This window comes from Nannospalax galili, unplaced genomic scaffold, assembly GCF_000622305.1.
Source record: "Nannospalax galili isolate Female #2095 unplaced genomic scaffold, S.galili_v1.0 scaffold635, whole genome shotgun sequence".
Taxonomy (NCBI): Eukaryota; Metazoa; Chordata; class Mammalia; order Rodentia; family Spalacidae; genus Nannospalax; species Nannospalax galili.
The window spans coordinates 598,968-617,579 of NW_008335836.1; the positions used below are offsets into that span (position 1 = coordinate 598,968).

An 18,612-nucleotide genomic window follows, 5' to 3' on the forward strand; every position below is an offset into this window, starting at 1 on the left:
GAAAATATGTCCATGAAAACTCTGCTCAAGTATGGCTTTGATAAACATTTGTCAAATATAAAAACAAAACAATAATTCTAAAACAAAAATATAATTGGCATTGTCAAATACAATTAATTATTTTTATGTATTAGAGTTGTATCGAAAACCCTGTCTGAGACTCTGGAGTGCTTGGCCGTAAACAGGACATCTGCTTCACACTCTCTCTTCCCAAGGCTCTGAAAACTTTGTGGAAGAGGGTGACTAAAGATTATAAGAGCCAGAGACAGTAGATGAAGGTACAAGTAAATCACATTTTCAGCTAAAAAAAGGAAATTAACCTATGACCCCACAGTGATTGTCAGAGCATTCACAAGACTAGGCAAGCCCAATGTAGACAAAAACACAGCATGGCTGAGGAAAGCCCAAGGACTAACTGAGGAATTATTATTGGCAGTTGATAACTGCTGGGATGAGGAAAGTCAACTTTTTTAAGAGTGTCAGGCCTGGTAGGTTGTCGAGGCTGCAGTGGATGAACACACAGAAAGGACATTTGGGGAACACAAATTAGAATTAATAGGCCTTAAAAAATAATGGAGATCTTGAAGTGATGATGGAAGGAGTTGGGTTTCGATTTGAAAATATATGGGGAGAGAGTTAAGTACAAAGAAAACCATGAAATTCTCAAAGAATCGATAAAAATATTATTTTTAAAAAGTCTTCTTTGGAGAGTGCTTTAGATAACACAAGATGGGAATTCCTGGCCCTCAGAATTACATTGTAAGGCAATAACGGCTATTTTCTGGGATAAGAAGTAGTGAGAAGATAGAGACAATGCTTGTGACAGGAAGAGGAAATGCTATTCTTATCACAACTATCTTACACTGTTTAGCATGAGCTGAGGCTATCTGTGGGTCCTGGGAACAGCACTCGGGTCTTCTGTAAGAGCAGACAGTGCTCTTAAATTCTGAGCTGTTTCTCCAGCTTCCTAGAGTGTGTTCTTTAGGCAGGATGGGATAATATGCCTTGGTATGGTACCATAGTACATTATTGACAAAATATTTTAATAAAACAAAGTTTTCTAAAGTAATGAATAAAGTCAAAGTGAACTCAGTCTAAGTGTCCATTTGTTCTTCTATGAAGTTTTTATTTTATTTTTTAAAAATTTCCAATTGTGAGCAACATAAATGTAGCATCATATAGTAATTTAAAAACATCAGGGTTTGTTTAATCTCCCTCTGCCCTCCCATTTAAATAATCCCATACTTACCCATTTCTCCCTTAGTAACACTTGTTTCTTACTGTTCTTCTCTCTCAGGCTCTTTCTTTTCTTTTACCTCCCTGGTTCCTTTTCATTATCCTGGCTCCTGTAGTTATGGTTAGATACATAATCACTTAACAGGATGTGGCACTAGGATCCACATAAGAGGGAGAACATATGTCGGTTTTTTTTCTTCCTGAGTCTGTGTTATTTCACTTAGTATAACAATTTCTAGTTCCATCCATTTTTCTGCAAATTTCATGATTTCATGTTTCTTTACTGCTCAGTAAAATTCCATCATATAAATGAACCACATTTTTGTTATCCACTCGTCAGTTGAGGGACACTTGGGTTGCTTCCATCTCTTATCTATTGTGAAAAGAGCAGCAACAAACATGGATGCACAAGTGTCTCTGCAATACAATTTCTTTGGGTGTATGCCAAGGAGTGATATAGCTGGGTCAAATGGTAGGTTCATTTGTAGTTTTTTAAGAGTTCTCCATGCTGCCTTACATAGGGGTTGAACAAGTTTGCAATCCCACCATCAGTGGATGAGCATTCTGCTTTCCCCACATCCTCTCCAATACTTGGTATCACTTGTTCTCTTGAACTTAGCCAGTCTGATTGGATTAAGATGAAAATTAAAGTGGTTTTAATTTGCAATTCCCTAATTACTGGTGATGTTGAACACCTTTTAAGATGCTTCTTAGCTATCTTTATTTCTTCTTTTGAGAACTGTCTGTTCAGTTCCTTAGCCCATCTTTTAATTGGGTTACTTCTTTTCTTAATTATTTGTTTTTTGAGTTTGTTTTGTATTCTGGATGTTAAACCTCCATTAGATGTGTTGCTGGTGAAGATTTCTCCCATTCTGTGGGTTTTCTCTTCACTTCCTTGGTTGCTTCTTTTGATGTACATAGTTTAATGAGATCCATTTGTTGATTCTTGACCTTGTTTCCTGGGCAATTAATGTCCAGTTTAGAAAATCCTTTCCTACACCTATATCTTGTAGGTTATTGCTAAAGTTTTCTTCTAACATTTGCAGAGTTTCAGGTTTCACATTGATGTTTTGATCCATTTGGAATTGACTTTTGTGCAAGGTGAACGATGGGGGTTTAGTTTCATTCTTCTACAGGTGGAGATCCAGTTTTGCCAAAACCATTTGCTGAACATGTTGTCTTTCCTCCAGGGAATGTTCATAGGCCCTTGTCAAATATCAGGTGGCTGAAATTGCATGTACTCATATTAGGGTCTTCAATTTGATTCCACTGATCTATGGGTCTATTTTTGTGTCAGTACCATGTTGTGTTGGGGACTATAGCTCTATAATACAGTTTAATATCTGGTATAATAATCCCCCACAGCATTGCTCTTAGTGCTCAAGGTTGCTTTGGCTATCCGAGGTCTTTTGTGCTTCCATATGAATCTTAGGATGTTTTTTTCCAATTCTGTGAAAAATGTCATAGGGATTTTGATTGGCATTGCTTTGAATCTGTAAATGGCTCTGGGAAGATGGTCATTTTTACAATACTAATTCTACCAATCTGTGAACATGGGAAGTCCATCCATCTTCTGATGTCTTCCTCAATCTCTTTCTTTAAAGATTTAAAAATTTCATTCTAGAGGTCTTTAATACGTTTAGTCAGGTTTATTCCGAGATTTTTTTTTTTCAGCTATTGTGAAGGGGAGTGTTTCCATGTGCTCTTTCTCTGATTGCTTGTTATTGAGATATAGAAAGGCTACAGATTTTTTTGTAGGTTAATTTTGTAACCTGCCACTTTACTGAACATGTTAATAATTTTTAGAAGTTTTCTGGTGAAATTTTTGGTGTCTCTTAGATATAATATCATATCACCTGCAAAAAGTGATAATTTGATCTCTTCCAATTATTAAATTTAATTTCCTTCTCTTGTCTTACTGCTTTTGCAAGTGTTTCAAAACTATATTAAAGAGGAGTGGAGACAGTGGACATCCTTGTTTGGTTCCTGATTTCATTAGGAATGCTTCCAGTTTTTCTCCATTTAGAATGTTGTTGGCTGTGGGTTTGTTATTTATGGCTTTAATTATGTTGAGGCATGTTCCCTCTAGTCCAGTTCCCTCTAGGACTTGGGACATAAATCCATGTTGAATTTTGTCAAAGGCCTTCTCTGTATCTATTGAGATGACCATGTGGTTCTTGTCTTTGAGCCCATTTATGATTTATGACATTTATTGACATGTATACTGAACCATCCTTGCAACTCTGGGATAAAGCCAACTTGATCATGGTGGATGATCTTTTTGATGTGTGTCTGTATGCGGTTTGCAAGTATCCTGTTTAGAATTTTTGCATCTATGTTCATTAAGTATATGGGTCTATAGTTTTCTTTTTGGTTTATTTTTACCTGGCTTTGGTATTAGAGTGATGTTGCCTTCATAGACAGAAATTGGAAGTTCTCCCTCCATTTCTATCTTTTTTGAATAAATTAAGTAGTATTGGATGTAGATCGTCTTTAAATATCTGATAGAATTCTGCTGTAAATCAGTTTGATCCTAGGCTTTTTTTAGTTGGGAAGTTTTGTATTACTGTTTCAATTTCTTTTTGTGTTATGGGTCTGTTCAAGCTATCAGTCTCTTCTTGGTTTAGTTTTGGTGGTTCCCATGCCTTTAGATATCCATCCATTTCTTTTAGATTTTCAAATTTAGTAGCATATAGCTTTTAAAATTATTCCCTTATAATATTTTGCATCTTTCTGGTGTTGTTTTGATGTTTCCCCTTTCATTTCTGATTTTGTTGATTTGGAGGTGGTATTTCTTTCCTTTGGTTAACTGGGTTAGCATTCTGTCAACCTTGTTTATCTTTTCAAAGAACCAGCTCATGGATTCATTGATCCCTTGTATTGTTTCCTTTCTTTTGATTTCATTAATTTCTGCCCTGATTTTTGTTAGTTCTTCTTGTCTGCTGGGTTTGGGTTTTATTTGTTATTGTTTTTCAAGTGTCTTGTGTGGCAATGTTAAGTCATTTATTTGTGTTCTTTCCAATTTTCTGATGTAGGCACTTAGAGCTATAAACTTCCCTCTAAGGACAGCTTTCAGCATGTCCCAGAGGTTTTGTTGTGTTTTATTGTCCTTTTCATTTAGTTCACAGGATACTTTTATTTCTTTCTTAATTTATCTTTTGACCCATTCATCATTTAGGAGTGTGTTGTTTAATCTGCATGTGCTCATTTGGTGATTAAGACTTCTTCTGGTGTCGATTGTAAGCTTTATTGCATAGTGGTCTAATAGAATGCATGGAATTGTTTCAATCTTTTTGTATTTGTTGAGGATTGTTTTGTATCCCACTGTATGGTCAATTCTGGAGAAGGTTCCATGGGGTGCTGAGTAGTAAGTATGTCCCTTGGTGCTTGAGTGGAATACTCAGTAGATGTCTGTTAAGTCCATTTGATATATGGTATTGTTTAATTCATATGTCTCTCTGCTAACTCTCTGCCTTGTTGACCTATCTAATGGAGACAATGGGGTATTGAAGTCCCCTACTATTAATGAGTTGGGATTAATCTGGGTCTTAAAGTCCTGTAGTATTGTTTTTACGAAGTTGGGTGCACCAGAGTTTGGTGAATATATGTTAAAGATTGTAATATCTTCTTGATTTAGTGTTCCTTTTATCAGAATGAAGTGGCCCTCTTTATCTCTTTGATTAGTTTTAGCTTAAAGTCTGTTTTGTCAGATATTAGAATTGCAACTCCTGCTTTTCTCTTAGTACCATTTGCTTGGCATATTTTTTCCATTCTTTCACTTTAAGATAGTGTCTGTCCTTGAAAGTGAGATGAGTTTCTTGCAGGCAACAAAAATATGGGTTTTGTTTCTTAATCCATTCACCTAGTCTGTGTTTTTGACTGGGGAGTTCAGTACATTAATATTTAAAGTTATTAATGAAGGATGAGTATTAAATCCTCTAATTTTTATTTCTGCTTACATTCTTGATATAGCTGTACTTTTCCACATTTATACCTTCATTGAATTTCTCTCTGCAACTCCTTGGGTATAGTCATTCCTGTCTTCAGCTGTTTGTATTGCTTCCAGAACTCTCTGATGGGCTGGTTTTGTGGACAAGAATTCCTCCAGCCTATTAATGTCATGGAAGATTTTTCTTTCCCCTTCAACTATAATAGACATTTTGGCTGGGTATAGTAATCTGGGTTGGCAACTGTGGTCATTTAACACTGGGAATACATTGGTCCAGACTCTTCTGGCTTTCATAGTTTGCACTGAAGTCAGATGTAATCCTAATGGGTTTTCCCTTATATGTGCCTTGTTGTTTCTCTTTTGCAGCTTTCTGTATTGTCTCTTTGTTTTGTGCATTTAGTGTTTTTACTCTGATGTGCCGTGGAGAGTTTCTTTTCTGTTCTTGTATGGTGTTCTATATGCTTCTTCTATTTGTATGTTTGTATGGGCATGTCTTTCTTTAATTTGGGAAATTTTCTTCTATGATTCTATTGAAGATCTGGGCCATGCCATTATCTTCTGATTCTTCTCCTTCCTGTATGCCCATGATTGGTAAGTTTGGTCTTTTTTTTTTTACTTTTTTGAAGCAGGGTCTCACTGTAGCTCCAGCTGTCCTGGAATTCACTATGTAGGCCAGGCTGGCTTTGAACTCAGAGATTCACCTGCTTCTGCCTCCCAAGTTCTGGGACCACAGGCGTGCACCACCACGTAAGTTTGGTCTTTTTATGGTGTACACAATTCTTGCATCTTCCATCCTTGTGATTTCTTAAATTTTTCATAATCTTTGCTTGAGTGGTCTAGTTCACCCACTTTATCTTCCAGTCTTGATACTCTTTTTTCCATTTCATTCATCCTATTAGTGAGGCTTTCTCCTGTCATTTCTAATTGGCTTACTGAGTGTTTCACTTCATTCATCATTTCAGCCTGAGTAGTCTTTAATTTTTCTAGCTCTTTTCTGAATTCATTCAGAAGTTTATCCCTATCTTTCTTCAGTTCTTTGATTTCTTTTTTTGTGTGTTCTTTAAATTCACTGAATTCTTTTATTATGTTTATAATTGTTCTTTTGAATTCCATGTCCTACATTATCTCTAGGGGGGTTTTCATTGTACTTCTCAAGAGGACTGTTGGTATTTGGTGGGGATATGTTATTTTGGATTTTCATTTTATTATTTTTTTCTCTGTGATTTTGACATGTGAATTTCTTTTGTAGTTTCTGATTCTTGAGTGAGACTGAAGCTTTCAAGTTTAGGTCTGCTTCTTTTTGTGAACTTTATGTGTCTTTGTGGTTTACTTTTTGGGCCTGAAAAGCTGGTTCCTTTAAGCTTCTAGTCCTCTCTTTTGATTTTATATTGGAGTGGCTAGATTGCTTTTGTCTTCAGGAGTTCCCACAAAGGCCCAAGTCAGATGAGGATCAGATGCTGTCAGGCTTTCTCCTAAGGTCTAGATCCATCCAGGAAAGATTTTGGCCTCAGGAATTTGGGGGTTGGACTGGCCTGGCAGCAGGGCCCAAGAAAGATGCTGATCTAGGGAAGCTGGTGGACATGCTGCCCAGAGATGCAAAGGAAGATGGGGGCAGGAAGAGGCATCAAGGGTTCCTGGGGACTTCACTGAGGAGCTGGGTTGGTCTATATGCAAAGATTAGGAAGCAGTGCTGGTCCCCCCCCCCCCCGCCGTGTCTGAGGTGCCAAGACATGGAATGGAACAGTTCCCAGGCTAGGAGCAGAGACAGGCAGGGGCATGGAGGGCGTGATTGACTTACCCTGGAGAGAGGTCTGAGGGTCATGCAGGTCTAGGGAAGCAGACGGAGGTCCTTGCGTTTTTCTAAGTGTGCCTGTGTCTGCAATGACTGCAGAGAACAGAGCAAGCAAATCAGTCCTATGTTCCCGAGTTATGGATTGTTGTTATCCACTGTGTGGCTGCTGGGAACTAAAACTGGTTCCTCTGTAAGAGCAGTCCAGCGCTCTTAACCATGAAGCCATCTCTCCAACTCCAAATTCTGTTAATTGTTGCTATACCCTAGGAAAGTGATTAGAAAACAATTCATTACTGGACGTGTTGAAGTTCTTTAACTGTCTTGATAATGTTTCATTCAGGTCAGAATATGTAATTTTTTGAAGTAAGGGGTATCTTTTTAACATTTTAAATTGAATTTTTGAAATTTTCATATAGTGTGACCAAGCTTTTTAGCACCAAAAGTCCAGAGAAAACTGAAAGAGAGTCATTATTTCTAGCCTTCCAAGTGACTCAAATAACCTCCACCAATAAGTTGACAGAAATATCAGTAAAAATTCCCTAAAAGTATAGATTCAAATGATGTAATTTAGAAGTTCCCTATGCCTCAGTACTTGTAGAAGGAAGGCAGCCCGTGACGTGATTGTTTAGTCGGTAATGATTGCATTGATCTACTACCTGTCCCCACCTTCCAGGCAAAGCAATTAGAAGTGACAAAACTGCTTTTGGTCACTTTGTGTTTCTTCAGTCTCTCTCTATTGACTTTATCCATGGAAAGCTCTGTCTATCTTACACAATGAAGGCTTACACGGGTCTAAAATGGAACATGTGCAATGTGTCCCTTGACAAACTGAAACATACTTAAATTAACGTTTTAGAATAAATGATTTATGTTTATAATTTCATATGCTTTGTTCTTATCAGATTCTGTTAAATGCCTGAGCATCTACTTATATTACCCTAAGAGAAGAATATAAGTTTAAAAATATAGAACATTCTAACACATGTTAAAAAATGTTTCTGCCTATATTGATGGTTGTGTCTCCTATTTTCTCTGTTGAAACAACCAACTTTAACAAAGATATATTTTATATTATTACTGTTTTGCTTCTAAAAAAGGAACATTTTGATGAAAATTGAAATAAGCTATATAACTGAGGGAAAACTGAGCTAATAAATTCAATTTCCTTTGCAGATTGGGATGCTGATTCTTAAAAGATGAAATCATATAACAGAGCATGTACAGACCTGTGGTGAAGTCGGTCCTTCAGGGAAGGTGATGTCCAGTGATTCTGGATTCCCTCTACATATGACCACAGGGTATCAGTTTGCAGTGCTATTTTCTAACTACAGAGTCTTTTCCTTGGTACTTGGTAGTAAACATGCACCATCTTGAGTTTTAACATGGCAGATAACACTACATACAACCACACTTCATATTTTTTCCTGGTTGGTATTCCTGGCTTGGAAAGTGTTCACTGCTGGATTGGCATCCCTGTCTGCCTCCTGTTTGTCCTGACCCTGCTGGGAAATAGCATAATCATTGCTACTGTCAAAGTAGAACCAAGCCTCCACCAACCTATGTACTTTTTCCTATGTATGCTGTCAATGAATGACATGTGTCTCACCTCTTCTGCAGCCCTTAAGATGTTCGACATCTTCTGGTTTGATGCACATTGGATTGAGTTTGATGTCTGCCTAACTCAGATGCATTATATCCACGCACTTTGCATTATGGAGTCAGCCCTCCTAGTGGCCATGGCGTTTCATCACTATGTGGCTATTTGCAACCCGTTGCATTATGCAACCATCCTGACCACATCCCTGGTGACTAAACTCGGTCTAGTTGGCCTGAGCCAAGCTGTGTTCATGGTTTTGCCATGTCCTCTTCTCATTAAGAGGCTACCGTACTATACAAAATATGTCATCCATCACACCTACTGTGAGCACATGGCTGTGGTGAAGCTTGCCAGTGCCAACACACTCATTAACAGAGCATATGGGATCTCAGTGGCCCTGTCAGTGATGTCAGCAGACTTAGGGTTCATTGCCACATCCTATGTAAAAATCCTCCAGGCAGTGTTCCGGCTCTCTTTCCAGAATGCCCGCTCTAAAGCCCTGGGTACCTGTGCTTCCCATGTCTGCACTATCCTTATTTCCTACACCCCTGCACTGTTTAGTTTCTTAACTCACCGCATTGGTAAGAAGGTCCCTCCAAGTGTCCACATTATCTTTGCCAGCATGTACCTCCTAGTGCCTCCTGCAGTTAATCCTGTGGTTTATGGGGTGAAGACCAAGCAGATTTGTGAATGAGTGGTGGGTCTTTTCTTTAACACAATAAACTTTCTGAAAAGTAAAACATTACCCTAAAACTCATTTTAAAATACTCTGACTTATGTAATCATGGTGCATTGATATTATTTATCATCTTCTCTAAAAACTGTATTCTCCTCAAAATAGAATAAATTGAGGTAAACTTTTTTTGTTGTTTAACATACAACACATTAGTCAAAATATTTGTAGTCATAACTTCACAGGTAATAAGATATGAATAAGAAAATTCAGAATTAGTGTAAAGGATGAGAAGGAAGAACCCTTATCTGGCATTGACACTGAGTATGACACAGAGCAGTAATTTTTGAAAACGGATTAGATCAGTTCTACGTACATGGTGATTTCTCCAGGGCAACCACTAAATATTTTAAAGGAATGTCAGTGGAAACCAATGACTGAATTCTCCAAAATGCTCCATTGAATCTAGAAAATGACCACAATATGCTGAAGGAAAAAAAATAAATGCATTAATAGAAGCCAGTTACAAACATGGTGGCTATTGATAAAAATTATAAGAATAACCACAATAAATATGAGTTGTCTCAATATGCAAACAAAAGATAAAAATTTAGGCTGTATAAAACTGGGCCTAGAGGGATACCTCAGTGGTTAAGAGAACCGGCTGGTCTTGCAGAGGATCCAGTTTCAGTTATCAGCACCCACATGGCAGCTAACAACCGCATGAACAACCTTCCTTAACTCTAGTTCCAGGGAATTCGATGTCCTCTTCTGACTTCCATAGGCACTGCTAGACACAGGAGTACCTACTTAAATTCAGGCAATAAGGTTTAGAGCACACTAGACTACAGAGCATGTGTCCCTGGATAGAACTCCTCTATTATAACTCACCCACCCAGGTTTCAGGGACCATTATGGAAGAGGGGGCAGAGAGATTGTAAAAGCCAGATTTTCTTCCAGAATATAAGGAAACAGAGGCTTTTAGGCCACAGGAAACTTGCTCATATGAACTTGCAGCAATGGTGACAGCGTGCACAAGATCCTTGCCTACTAAATCAGACAAAAACCCGGCATTGAATGAGGGAACTATACAGCAGGCTCTATCCCTAGCCTAGGAGTTATTGTCAACTGACTGCTGCTAGGTGAGGGAGAGTAGATCTGCAAGATCTTTAGATAGGCTGACTAGACTCCGGTGCTTGAACTTGCACTGAAGGACATCTGGGCACAAATTCTTGACTGGATAGGACTTAACATATAAGACTGAATGCATGAAATCCAGTAGGGGGTTCTACAGAAAGGTATGTATGAGGGATGGGTTCTAAATTTGATAAAGAACTATTACACAAAAAGCACAAAAACTCCATAAATATATTTAAAAAAATCAGTCATGCAGTAAAGAGGAAAATCTTCAGTATTACAGTCTTTCCTTTGAAGGAAAAGCAGGTACTTTATCTTAGGAGGGACTATAGAATTTAAAATACAGGGAGTAAGAGAAAGGAATTTTCTCTGGTGAGAGTTAAGAGATGCTTCATCTATATGTATACATTTTAATGAATACGTGTCATTTAGGGTTAAGTGTCTCACAGAAACTTATTCTCCGTATTTGACCAGTTCTAAAACTCTAATATTCCCTACCTGTTGCAAAAAGACGCTTCTTTAAGGGGTGAAGGAACACTTCTCTGTGTATAAGAGGGTGCATATTTAGAAAAGCAAGAAGTTATGTTGCTATAGGGATGTGATGAAAATAGGGTTTTCTCTAGGATCTATTCAGCTATGTTTGCAGTACTGCACATGAGGAAGCTTCAATTCCAGTTAGACAGCTGTTAATTACTCTCAAGAAAAAAGTGTCACTAATGCAGAGACCAAGAGGCCACACGGTATGTATCCCTGAACGTAACATCTATTTCAAACCTGTGCCTCCCAAGTCTCGGGTATCATTGTGGAAGAAGAGGCAGAAAGATTGTAAGCCAGAGGGGTAGATGTCCCCTAGAAAACAATCTTCCAGGCAACTGGTCATTTGCTCGTATGAACTCACAGTAATGTTTGCAGCATGTACACGTCCTAAACAAGATCAGTCCAGACAAAACCCAAGCACAGACATGGGGAAGTGGATAAGAAATCCCAACCCGGTCTAAGGAACTTTTAGTAATTGATGGCTACTGGGAGAGGGAGAGACGGTGTCTTACAGGTTTGGGACTCTTTGGAGGGCCCAGTGAATGAATCCATACTGAAGGACACTGGGGATACAACTCATACCCTATAGTCCAATATACATACATACATACATACATACATACATACATACATACATAAATATAAATAGATACACACACACATATATATAGTGAGCAAGAGAGAGAGAGAGAGAGAGAGAGAGAGAGAGAGAGAGAGAGAGAGGGAGAGAAAGAGGGAGAAAGAGAGACAGAGTTCATCAGCCTGGGTGGTGGGAAGTAGAATGTGGAGAGAGAAGAGTGGACCGAGATGCCATCAAACTATATTGTATAAAAATCACAAAAAATCAGTTAAAATGCAAAAATCATAGTAAAACTGATTAAATCATTTCAAATGCTCAGATAAAGAAAACACTTAAATTACAAAGGATATATGGAAAAATAATCACACAATTATACAAATACATCTGTAGAACTCAAATTCCATTCTGAATTATAAATCATTTTCCAAACTGGAATAGTCCAGATTTTCTTAACTAAAGAAACATATGCATGCTATATTTATTCAACGTATGCAAATTTCTGAAATTATTCAATCATGGGCAAAACTCTATAGAAGGGAAGGTCTAGACTGGTTTACTTTACAACCAATTCATTAATGTAAGCATCTAGTATGAGCAGATGATTGATATCAGCCTATCTTTATATAATCATTCATCAATAGATAAGAGATGCAGCATAAAGTATTTGTTAGAACATGACCAGTTTTAAATTTCAAGTTAATTATATGTGAGAATTGTAAGAAAGAATGTAGGGGCTGGAGAATTGACTCAGCGGTTAAGAGCACTTGCTGCTCTTGCAGAGGACCAGGGTTCAGTTCCCAGCACCCACATGGCAGCTAAAAATCATCTGGAACTCTAGTTCCAGGGAATCCAACCCCCTCTCCTGGTCTCTTCAAGTATTACACGAGACAGGAACACTTAAATAAATGCAAGCAAAACACTCACAAATATAAAATAAAAATAATAAAGAGTGTAGTAAGGATTAGTATGGATTCTTTTGCTCAGAAAATGCTTAGGTTTCAAACAGAATAAAGACTATCATGAAGAAATAGAAAAAGTCAGAATACAATAAAATGTAAATAATTTAGAGAAGTAAACTATTTCTATGGTGCACAGTGATAATCTACTGTGAAACATAATCTAATGCTTCATTCGTTTCTGTTTTCTAAATTTTTATACTCTACAAAGATACATGACTTCAATAAGGCTATTTATCTCAGGTTTCATTCAACCCTTTGAGAAAGTGAAAGACACATGTATAATACTTGAAAGAAATTCCCTGAGCATTTCACAAACTCCTGATCATAATACCAACTACAGCAACACACTGCATCTGTAACCAGGCACTGACATCATTTAGGACACGCAAATACACTAGGAGTTTATTCTGCAATCTAAACCTTATACACATTATTAGTTCTGCCTAAAACTCCCTGATTTCTGGTGATTCCTCAACATTAGTACTGAAAAGTTGATGTTCAGACAAGTCCTTGAGAAAGCAATAACTGTTCCGATCTTTATTTTACTGTTTATAAATATTGTATTATATGATGTTTATTCCCAGAGCAGATGACCATTACTAGAAATTAGGGTTTAGAAATCTATATGATTTACAACAACTCTGTAGAAATAGCCTATACCTTCTAACAATGTCTACTATCTCCATCACAAACTGCATTATTTCAAGTTTTATTCCCACTGGGTTTCCTGACCTGGAAGTTTAATATCTATGGTTTGCCATCCCTTACATTTCCATCCATGTGGTGGTATTCTAGGGAAATTACATGGTGCTTCATGTGATTCTCAACAGAGCTGTGCCTGCACCAGCCCATGTTCTATTTCCTGGATATTCTGGCCCTCATGGACCTATGCATGCTATTGTCAACCGTATCATGGTTCTGGAGGTCCTGAGGGGATTCACTGAAGAGATGTGTTGATTCCTGCATAGCACAGTCTTATTTCATTCATGGCTTTTCTTTAAGGGAGTCTTCTGTCCTCCTTACTACGTTTTTTAACCATTATATTGCTATTTGCAATCCTCGATGCTATGTGAAAACTGGGAGATTGGTCTTAGGGGGTAGATTTTGTTCTTTCAACAGTCATCATTCACCAGAACATCTAAAATCATGGCCATCATGCCACCCTCTTTCATTCACAGAGCTTGGACCAGGATGTGTTCTGAATGGTCTGTCCAGACATCTACTTCAACAATATCTATTGTCTTTCTGTGGTCATATCTCTAGACAAATGTAATTTCTTTCCATATGCTAAATATGGATCCTTTTATTTACAGACAAGTATATCGTACACCACTCATCAAAGAAGCTTCCTTTGCAACAGATGGAGGCTACTGCAGAGTTCCTTAATTATTTGTTTCTGTGTCAACACATAGTTTGTTAATTTCTTCTTTTCCTTTGTCCTTGTGTGATGGAGTTTTCAAATGGTAAGTTAACAAGCAAAATATATAGTACAGAAAAGAAGAAATAGCATTCTTTTAAAGGCAGACTGAAGGCCATTATAATGATCCAAATGGAGAGCTAGATGAAGATTACATCCAGTCCAAGTATACTGGGACAAACAGACCATACATCCTGTTAAAGTGAGCATCTTTTTGTACCATCACTTTTTCAATGGCAATGTGCTCACACTAGGAATGGGAGATGTCGGTGATACAGTGGAACTTCAAATGACATTTGATGAAAATGAGATGTGGAAATACAGGAAGGATTGCTTATTCTAACTCCTACCTGAGTGAGTCAGTGGATAGAAACTGGTTGCAAGCTAAGAAGATCACAGATTGTTGCATAGTGGTCTGTTGCCATGGCCAACAAGATGCCTTACTCAGTAGACAGACTGTAATATGTGAATTAAGCACATGTGCAGGAGAAAGACATCAAAGTATATGTTTTGTAGGCAGCACTAGAGTATGTCTAGTATTTTGGATAGGGTTCAGGTACTGAGAGAAATTCTGATGTCTCTAGCATTGCCAGAATAGAGAATCTGGACTCACAGAGACTACACTCAAACACAGCTGCGATTTTAGAGCAATATAACAGTAAATGAAATGAGTTATAATTCATACATTAAAATAAATTATAGAAAAATGATAAGTGTAATGTGTCTTCTTTCAATACATAGTATATAATTGGTCTTTGTTTAAAACATTACTATTCTTCATTGAATCAATCAATTTTTCTTCTTGTAAGAAGTTGTTTGGAAGCTCAGTTTCTTTTCTGATAAATTAAAAGTGATAGAAGTCATTACTGATTATATATAACAAAAATGCTAGGCAGAATTATTTAACTATGGCTTTTTTCTAGGGGAATATACTAGAAACTAGGTTGCAGGATAAGTCACACAACCCCCAAAATATACTCACAAAAGTATCAAGAGATACTACTACTGTACCCAAATTGTTGGAGATAAAACCATTTGTAACTGTATTGGTAAGAACATTCCATACAGAATTCATATTCGAGTGTTATACAGCATCTGAAATCACCTGTACTTCTGACTTTGAGTTTATTTCACCCAAAAGGAAGATATTTTATGACATTTAAAATTTCATAGTTGGCAGAAAATGCTTTTTATATCTATTTTTAGTTTCCTTGTACAGACGAAGAGCAAAGCTCACCTATGGTCACAGATTTCTGGTTCACATCCTGATTGCAATTTTCAGACAGGCACACTTCAAAAAGGTTTATGTGTCTAAGTGAAATATTACCTCGTAGCTATTAAAGTCTGTAGATAATGATCATATGCACATCTCAGTCCTTTGCAATTTATATGTTTTGAAAAACGGAGCTTCTATGACCATCACTGTTTCTATATCTTGTGCTATTGTAATAAACTGTTCCTGGAGAACTCTCCAATAGATGATAAAATAAAGGTTTATAAATATGTATGTTTATGTGTTTAACTATTTCATTACATTCACCACAACAAGTCTACATGCAGTGCTTCAGATGCTAATATTATAAGTAATGAATGACTGAGTAATTTAAATACAAACCATAATATTTATATGACAGAAAAATCAGTTTCTTAAATAATTCCCTCTAAAGCTCTGAAGTAAAACTCACAAATCAAGCAGGGACGATGCATTTACGTCTTTGTAAGATATAGTTTTGGTATCTAGTAATTGGCATCAAATAATATTTCTCCACTATAAGTTTAAGTGGATTACAAGTGAAATGAGAAGAAATACATTAATATACGACATATTTAAGAAGGGATACTGATGAGTTTGAGTGAAAATGGTGTGCATGGGCTGACTTTCTACTTCTGTGTCCTATTTTAGGTCAGTGTTGATAGAGGTACATATTGAGTAATAGCAGCATTAATTTTGCTTCCTTCCTGTCCTCTTTCCTTCCTCTCTCCCTCTTTTCCTTCATTTGTCCTTCCCTCCTTTCTTCCTTCCTCCCTCCCTCCCTCCCTCCTTCCCTCCATCCCTTCCTTCCTTCCCTCCCTCCTCCCTCCCTCCCTCCCTCAAATTAAATTAAATATTATTATGTGGTGTGTGTGGGGTGAGTGTGTGTGCTTCTTGAAATCTCTATCTGAGAAAGACATTGACTTTCTTATCTTACTGTTTCCACCATCTGAGTCCTGCAGTTGCAGGTGTGCAAAAACTGGGCTTATGAAGTTCTGTGAATTGAACCCAGGTCTTTGTGAATGCTAGGAAAGTACTCTTCCAAATGAGCTCTATTTCCAAATCTAGAGTATTTTAAAAAATTTGCATTTTGTATGCACTTTCTTGGAATGTATAGAAATGTGATTTTGAAATATTCCATTGGAAACTAAGTGTAGTTGACAAACTTAGCTAAACCTTCCAGGAAATAAAAATAACAGATACAAATCACCAACTGCATAGCTAAGAAGTATTATAATCATATTTACAACAAAGTACTTTGTAACAAGGAAAAATGTTCTATCATTTTCATTTCATTTATATTATTTACTTATGTTGATTTTTAAATTGTTTTATACATACAAGTATATACATCATAAACCTATGATCCCTTTTCTTGTCTTTCTCCCTCTTAGCATTCTCTGTTCCTCTAAACATTTTTAGGTACAACTTCATGTCACATGCATGTGCTCAATTTTATGTATTCATAAAAAATGTAGAAACTACAAATGAAACACACGTTTGTCTCTCAGAGATTGATTTAACTCACTTACATGGTCATCTCCAGTTGCATTCATTTTCCTGGAAGCAATATAATCTCAAGATTTTTTTTTAATGATTGAGAAAAACATTTGTTGTATCATAATATTTTCTGAGAAAATAACGGTATATTAGATAATATTTTCAGTACGTTATGTGAAAATATGCATTTAAATCAGCATGCAATTCAGAATAATATATCATAGCAGCAACACAGAAATAAATAAATAGAAAATGAGGACACAGCTTTGTCATAAATTGGAAGAATACGGACCTGATAAAGTACTATCTAAAGGCAAATTTCCCTGATTTTTGTTTAATTGGCCTGTGTGACTCAATATCCTCTTCTACAACATTGAATATCTCCGATCAACTGCTCAGATATGTTCTGAGGAGGAATTATTACCAGGCTCCCTATGTTAATTATTTTTTCTTGGTGCTCTGACCATAAAGCAGGCAAGATACAACTTATACATAGAAGAACAGATTATTAACGGTGAAGTCCATCATGATTAGAGAAGGCACAGGTGCAAGAACTTGCTAAGATCTGGATAGATCAGGAAGCAGAGAAAGGCAATGCTATATACAATATATTTTATTGCCTATGAATCAAAATCATAAAGTGGTACTGTCTACATTCAGAGTGTGATTTTCCTTCTCAGTTGAACCTCACTGAAAATGCCCTCAAAACCACCCAGGGGTGTGTCTCTACGGGGATTCTCAATCCATTTAAGATGACAGTAAGCATTAACCATCACAGTTTTTGACCAAACAGACATCTAATGAATATGCATTATTTCATACTTTGGTAGTAATTATAATTGTGATGTTTCTTTCTACAACGGTAAATATATAGACATTAAAACAAGCCTTACTACCAGATGAGGAACTGCCAGAGGAAGGATTTTCACTTACAAAAAATTAAGCTCAGAGTTATGATAATTTATTTTAAACTAATTCTATCTCCACAAGTTTCTTGATTTTCATTTCCTAATTTCTCTTGGTTACAATACTGTGGAAAAAAAGGAAGAGAGAAGCTGGAAAATATTTATCCACACAGTTCTGAGACTATAAATAAACTAATTTGCTTTTACCGATTGCTATCTCCTGATATTGAGTAAATGGGTAGTAAGAAAATTCAGGTAAGTACAGTGCTTCTACCTTTGGGAGATGTATCACCATGTAGCATGTACTTTTATAACCTGTTTGCTCTAAAATTTAAAAAAGGCAGCAAATGCAACTGAACAATGAGATGGATTGATAATATTTTTATGGTATATGATACAATGAAATAATAATTTTAATTCCCAATTTATGGTACAAGAATTAGAAAATGAAGGAAAACACCATGCATTATTGTGTATGAAACAATCTGGCCAAAAATATCAATTTCAGATAGTGTGTAATTTACATGACCATTTTTAAGGCAATCTGTATGACAGAAATGCAACAATGAAAAATTATAGCTTGGAATTAGACTTGAGTGACTCTTGTAATATTGAGATAGTGACACATGGTTGATGAAGTCATATGTTGAGGAAACTACATATACAAACGTAATCAAAATATGTTCAGCTTATAAATTCATGAATGTCTGTGGAATGTTTTATATTTTACTGATAGAAATATATGCTAAAATCTTACCTATTAGAAGGAAAATTCAGTAAGTTATTTGAAGCTGACTAAATAAGCAATTATAAAAACTCAATCAGGAAATACCTACTGAAATTTGATTTATAATTTAAATCACATATACTGAAAACATCCATTAGAATAGAATAAAAATACACATAGAAAACAATATCTAGCTAAAAACATTGATGAAGAGATTAAATTAGAAATGTATTTATATCATTTATTCATACTGATGATCTGGATTATTTTTAAATAGATCCAAGGATTTAATAAGATAAGGAAAAAATTAAGATTCAGTTAAGGTTTGGAGAACATTGGCTATTCTTGCAG

The 18,612-nt window shown here is 36.4% G+C and overlaps 1 protein-coding gene across 1 annotated transcript; it reads left to right on the forward strand.

Moving 5' to 3' along the window:
* Positions 1-8,359: 8,359 nt before the first annotated feature.
* On the forward strand, positions 8,360-9,268 carry LOC103732056 (putative olfactory receptor 52P1). The gene has a single exon (XM_008830578.1). It carries the CDS (start codon positions 8,360-8,362, stop codon positions 9,266-9,268), a length of 909 nt encoding a protein of 302 aa, XP_008828800.1.
* The last annotated feature ends 9,344 nt before the right edge of the window (positions 9,269-18,612 follow it).